The sequence below is a fragment of the Rutidosis leptorrhynchoides genome, chromosome 9 (genome assembly GCF_046630445.1).
Source record: "Rutidosis leptorrhynchoides isolate AG116_Rl617_1_P2 chromosome 9, CSIRO_AGI_Rlap_v1, whole genome shotgun sequence".
In the NCBI taxonomy this organism is placed as follows: Eukaryota; Viridiplantae; Streptophyta; class Magnoliopsida; order Asterales; family Asteraceae; genus Rutidosis; species Rutidosis leptorrhynchoides.
Window position 1 is genome coordinate 328,992,561 of NC_092341.1, and position 6,998 is coordinate 328,999,558.

Genomic DNA, 6,998 nt, shown 5'->3' on the forward strand with positions numbered 1-6,998 from the left:
TAACTAGTGTTCATGATAATCCCGTTACTCGATTATAACATCTCTCGTTAACTTGCGTTTTAAAAATATCCGTTTGGTTATTTCCCGCACCCGACAACAAACTTGAGGGACTAATCTCGCCACTCGGGTAAACTTGGCCAACTAGTGACTCCTCACCACCACACACTTCATTTCACCATCTTCTTCCTCTTTTTCTTTCTTCCTTTTCTCTCAAGAACACAAACACAAAATTCATCATCTAATTTTGATCTTGGAAGCTCACAACAAATCCGACTACATATTCTTAATCCTCTCGTCATCCTCTACGATTTGATACTAACTACACCGATTTTGGGTAACATTTCTAAAACTCTAGATTTCTCAAATTCATGTTTTTGACTTGATATGTTGTTAGTTAGTGTCTATGGCTCGTGTATAACATGAATATATGATTTGTATGCTCGATCTTGATGTTTTGGTGTAACTAGCTTGAAAATGAAAAGTGTATGCTTAATCTTTGATTTTGGATGATGAAATGTGTTTAGATGTTAATGTTTGTGTGTTCAAAGTGTTAGTTACTTCAATAGCTTCGTTTTGGTGTGTTGATTGACATGAAAACCTTACATTAACATGATTAGTGATTTTGAGGTTTTGGTTAGGGTTTGACAACTCTTAAAACGAACTTTTGATGCGTTGAATGCTTGTTAATGTTATTTATAAGTGTTTAGTTGTATTACATGTTTCATTACCTTCAAAACGGCATATCATATGTATAAATTGGATTCCCGAAACTTAAATTGCAATTGATGAACTTGAAACTTGAAAATAAACCTCTATTGATCACTTGACGGGATTTCGGTTATTGTATATGATGTTTTTGCTTGATGAAAAGTGCTTAGTTGCATTCCTTGTCGAAAGAGCTTTCCGGTGATATAAAATACATGTTCTAATTGTTTGCGGATCATAAATTGTGATTGTTTGAAGTTTGGGTCGTGCACTTGTGTTTTTCTGCAAACAGGACCTGAATGCCCATTGGGACGCCGTCCTGATTTTTGGGACACCGTCCCACTCTTCAATTTGGGACGCCGTCCTGATTTTGGGACGCCGTCCCACTCTTCATATTGGGATACCGTCCTGATTTTGGGACACCGTCCTGATACACTAAAATGGGCTGTTTTGCTTGGTCATTTGACGTAAAATGTTTGATATGCTACGGACCTCCGATTAACATGAAACTTGGCCAACATGCTCACATATGATTATATAACTTAGAAAAATTGTCGGATACCCGACCCGACCCCGTTGACTTTGACTTTGACCAAGTTTGACTTTTAGTCAAACTTAACTAAACACTTATGCAATCGTTCTAGTCTTTATTTTATACTTGATTCTTGCATGAAACTTGACAACGTGATTCACATGCTATACTTTTCAAGTCGTAACGAGCCATAGGACTAATTGAACACATTTCACCCGACCTTGTGTCGTAACCGGTTAATTGATACAACTTACTTGTTTAGGTCAAGGCTAAGCAACTTTCATGCACACGTTTACTTTGTGAAGTACTTTTATACTCGTGCACTCGAGGTGAGATCATAGTCCCACTTTTCAACAACTTTTATACTTTTAAATCGTGGGCTGAGAAACACATACATTACGTACTTATATACATTTCACACGTATATATATTTTTCATACTTTTATACATTGAAAACAATTGTGAATACAAAGATACGGACGAGTTTGAACGAAAATCCTCAATTCAATTATCATTAATTACATCAGATGGTGTAAGCGAGACTATGTTGTGTGGATCCATACGGGTTTGACTAACCCTCATTCGGACGGTTCGCTACCGTTAAGCGAATGAAATATATTCTGGTACGGTGTATGTTCTAACACTTTTATGCTGAGGTAAATGATACGGTTAAGCTTTGATAATTAGGTGCTCGGTAAACAACAATACTTATGGAATTCAAACGATTCGGAAAATCGACTTATACTATAACTTGTGGTTCAACTTATTTTACTTACATACTCATTTACTAAACCTATGATTTCACCAACGTTTTCGTTGACAGATTCCTCTATGTTTTTCTCAGGTTTTGAATGCTTAAGTGATACATGCTTCCGCACTCTTTTGATACTTGCTTGGATGTCGAGTACACATGCATATTTGGAGCATCTTTTTGGCTACTTTTAAATTGTGTCGCATAGGTTTCAATTGTACGTTTAACATTGTAATGTAACTAGCCTTCGAACTTCTTTTTGTAAACTTGAAACACCCTTTTACATTGAAATGAATGCGACATATTTTGGTCAAACGTTGTCTTAAAGACTTATGACCATGTAATGGGACCTACGTAGTCGACGCCGTCACTTGACGATTTGTCGGGGTCGCTACACACTACATGTATATACATTTTAACTGAGTCGTTAAGTCATCGTTAGTCGTTACATGTAAGTGTTGTTTTGAAACCTTTAAGTTAATGATCCTGTTAAATGTAATTAATCCATTGTTTATTATATCAAATGAGATGTTAAATTATCATATTATCATGATAACATGGTGTATGAATATATCTTAATACGATATATATATTAAAACGTTGTTACAACGATAATCGTTACATATATAACTCGTTTCGAAATTCTTAAGTTAGTAGTCTTGTTTTATGTATAAGGTTCATTGTTAATATACATAATGAGATACTTTAATTATCATTTCATCATGTTATATATATATATATATATATATATATATATATATATATATATATATATATATATATATATATATATATATATATATATCAATATCTTAATATGATTCATATGTATTTAGTAAGACGTTGTTATAACGAAAATCGTTATATATATCGCTTTGAGTTTCTTAATTCAATAGTCTCATTTTTATGTATATAACTCATTGTTAATATACTTAGTGAGATACTTATTTATCAAAATCTCATGTTAACTATATATATATATATATATATATATATATATATATATATATATATATATATATATATATATATATATATATATATATATATATATATATATATATATATATATATATATATATATATATATATATATATATATATATATCATGTAGTTTTTACAAGTTTTTAACGTTCGTGAATCGCCGGTCAACTTGGGTGGCCAATTGTCTACATGAAACTCATTTCAAATAATCGAGTCTTAACAAGTTTGATTGCTTAACATGTTGGAAACATTTAATCATGCAAATAAAGTTTTCAATTAATATATAAACATGGAAAAGTTCGGGTCACTACATAATGACTTAGAAAGTTAAGATACCCATTCAAACCATATATGTAACATGCACACAATAAAATTAATAACTTAATATATTAATTTAATTTAATATTGTATAAATTCAATTTGCTTTATATACGGTTTTCGGTTAATCAAATTCAGAATTTTAGAAATGAAAAACCAAATTCAAATTCGATTTCGATTTTGCTTGATCCAAAAATCATTTTTCAAATTTGGATTGATTTTGATCGATATTCGGTTTAAACAGTTTCAACCATATATTGAACACCCTATCTGGAGATCACCCAAATTTATCTATTTGTATTTGTAACCACATATATTAAAAAAATAATTTTTTAAGCCACTCAAATTTAAATTTCGGCGGATATATACCAAATATGCTTAAAACCTAATAAGTGAATGAAAATAAAATTTATAATAATATATATAATGTTAGTTAACAAATATGGTAATTGGTTATCTAGTTCTTTTTTTTCATATGGTTTTAGATATATTTTATATATATTACTCAAAATATGAATTTGAATGGTCTACAAAATAATTTTTAAGTATTGGTTGCCCAGAATATATAATCTAAAAAATATATGTTTTACTTTTTTATTTTAGCTTCCTAGATTGAATATAAAACAACTAATATTACTACTTTAATTTAATACATTCATTATAAATATTAGTCTTGATTAAATCATCACAAAGCTCCGCAAATTCACGGGTCTTCAGCTAGTATATATATAACTCTAAGGTTTTTCTAAAAGTTATGCTTAAAGAGATAAAATTAAGCATAAACATATTGTATATTAAATTAGTTTATAGCAGTGGATGAGTGGTGATGTACAATTAGTATACGGATGACTACATTTCTTAAAAATGGCTTTTAGACTATCAGCTATCTTATATTTTAAATAAATTCAAATAAAAAATGTATATAATTGTATTACCATTGAATATTGGTCAACTTTGTAAATAAAATATACTCCAATAATAAGAAATGTAACTTCCTCCTAATTCAAGGATACTGCCTTCTTCCATCCTCGAACCTCCCTCATCCCCTTTCACTATTTATTATTTATTTATATTTAAATTCAAACTCTCAAATTTTCACTTGTATATATTTCCTTCAACACACCTTAATTTCCACTTCAATTTCACACTTCAACACTCGCCTCCTTTAATAGCTTAATTAAACACTAAAAACATTATCCATTTACACTTTTTTTAAAATGAGTTTCCCTTGTGATCAATCATCAAATACTCTTGACCCCATTCATGAACACCTTCTCGTCCACGATCAATCGTTCCATCAAACATACTCATTTATCAACAATAATAATTTCATCCAAAATTCACCCACTAATTCGTCATCATTATCTACTAGCGACTACTATGATGGTAACAACCATAGTGTCACCAATAACCGTAACAGCACCAGTACCAGTTTTAACGAAAGAAAACCTTCGTTAAATATTTCAGTTCCACCCCACCCATCGATGGTGGGCCCCGAAAAACATTATAGAGGAGTGAGACAACGTCCATGGGGAAAGTTTGCAGCCGAAATTCGTGACCCGAATAAAAAAGGAACTAGAGTGTGGTTAGGGACATTTAACACGGCTATAGAAGCCGCCAAAGCGTATGATCGGGCTGCGTTTAAGCTTCGTGGTAGTAAAGCTATACTAAACTTCCCGTTGGATATTGGGAACGTGTCGGAGGAGGTGCCGGAGGTTAAGAGTACCGGCCGGAAAAGAGTTGTCCATGAAACACAAGTAGTCCATGTTGAGAACGTAAAAAAGCCCAAAGTTGAACCGGAAACGGAAACCGTTAAGATGGATGGGAATGTTGTGGGGCCGTTAACGCCGTCAAGTTGGAGGGCCGTTTGGGATTATTGTGACGGTAACGGAAAGGGAATCTTTGAGGTGCCGCCGTTATCACCTTATCCGAATATGAACTTTTCGTCTGGTTGTGTTGTCGGTTAAGGAGGTTTTAACGGGGTTTGCTGTATTTGGAAAGATTAAACGCCCACGTGGAGACGTAAGTCATGTGTGGCGGCTAGTATAGGATCATGTATACATCGAATAAGGAAATGTTTTGCGAGTATTCAATATTCATTTGATTTGTTGATTTCTTTGTATTGTATAAAAATAGTGTTACATTTTTGTAGTAGTTGAATTATACTATGTATCAAATCTAGTTTTTTTGAATTATATATCTAGACATCTAGTTATTTTTGTTTCTCTCCAAAAGATTAATGAATTTGATAAGCTTTTACATTCTGTTTAGATTATTCGCTAGAAAATTTGTTATATAGTGATCTAAACGCTTTTTGTTTACACGTATAATGATGACTTATATTTATATATCATTATATTCATCCATGTATCTTAAATTATACGGAGTATGTTTTTTACAATAAATTAATAATGAAAATTAAGTAAAATTATGTGAGGTTTAATTAAGGGTGCGTTTGTTTATCTCTTAATTAATTGATTCAACGCTGAATGTTTTCAACGAGTTTTTTCAGACATTTGAATGACATATGGAGCTGAATGGTTCAACACTTAGTGTTGAATCATTCATGAATTCTCTTTTAACCATTAAACACTTAAATTTCGTGTAATATATTCTTTAAATGAGAACACTTATATAACAACCATATTATACTTTTTATTCATGTTAAATGTTACTAAGGTATTTACATAATGTCTTCCGAGTCGGTGTCATTTGCCCTTTATGTGGTGATGAATCCGAGTCGGTGGATGTGACGACCCGAGAATTTCCGACTAAATTTAAACTTAATCTTCATATAATTTCGACACGATAAACAAAGTCTGTAATGTTGAGTCTCAAAATTTGTAAACTGTTTTCATGAATTCATTTAATCTTCAACCATTCCCGACGATTCACGAACTACTAATAGTAAATAGATATATATATATATATATATATATATATATATATATATATATATATATATATATATATATATATATATATATATATATATATATATATATATATATATATATTTAGATATATAAATATATAATAATAGTTTGAAATATAATTTGAAATATTATATATTGTAATTGTAAGAATTAATTATGAAAATAATAATAATATATAATAAGTATTATTTAAAAAGTATCTATATATGTAAATAGGGTATGTAGAATATATATATATATATATATATATAGGGTTTCGAAGTTATTTAGTAAACAACGGTAACGCTCAATTGTAAAATTCAAGTGATAGTAAACGTGTTAAAAAGGAACTTATTTGATTTTAAAATAAACGGTGATACGAAAATGAGTTATATAAGTTATAGGCTTATTAAAAATATATTTAGGACCTAATTATTTAATTTTAACACTTTTTATATTTTACCCATAAATGAGATGGACAGTTGATGTAATTTTTATTTATTAGATTAATGACTGAATTTTATGCCATAATGACCTAAATAAATAAAGATACTTAATTTAAAAATTTTGAATTTTTCTGAACACTTTTATCTGCCACTAATTTAACAACGGGCTACGATATAATATCCGTGAAGTTGTGTCGGCAGAATGAATCAAATTGGATGCACGTTTTTTTATTTCCTTTCATTAAATATTATAATTATTAATATTATATTAATTATAAACTTACTTTATATGTATATATGAATGATGGTTATATGTTAACATGTATTCAATTATCATTATCAAAAC

General features: G+C 30.0%; 1 protein-coding gene across 1 annotated transcript; it reads left to right on the forward strand.

Moving 5' to 3' along the window:
- The first annotated feature begins 4,404 nt into the window (after positions 1–4,404).
- LOC139866457 (ethylene-responsive transcription factor ERF105-like) lies at positions 4,405–5,516 on the forward strand. The gene has a single exon (XM_071854692.1). The coding sequence runs from the start codon at positions 4,509–4,511 to the stop codon at positions 5,256–5,258; it is 750 nt and encodes a 249-aa protein (XP_071710793.1). The 5' UTR covers positions 4,405–4,508; the 3' UTR covers positions 5,259–5,516.
- Positions 5,517–6,998: the final 1,482 nt, after the last annotated feature.

Excerpts from the sequence above, each read along its gene's own strand:
- LOC139866457 (XM_071854692.1), top strand. The coding sequence starts at position 4,509 with ATGAGTTTCCCTTGTGATCAATCATCAAATACTCTTGACCCCATTCAT.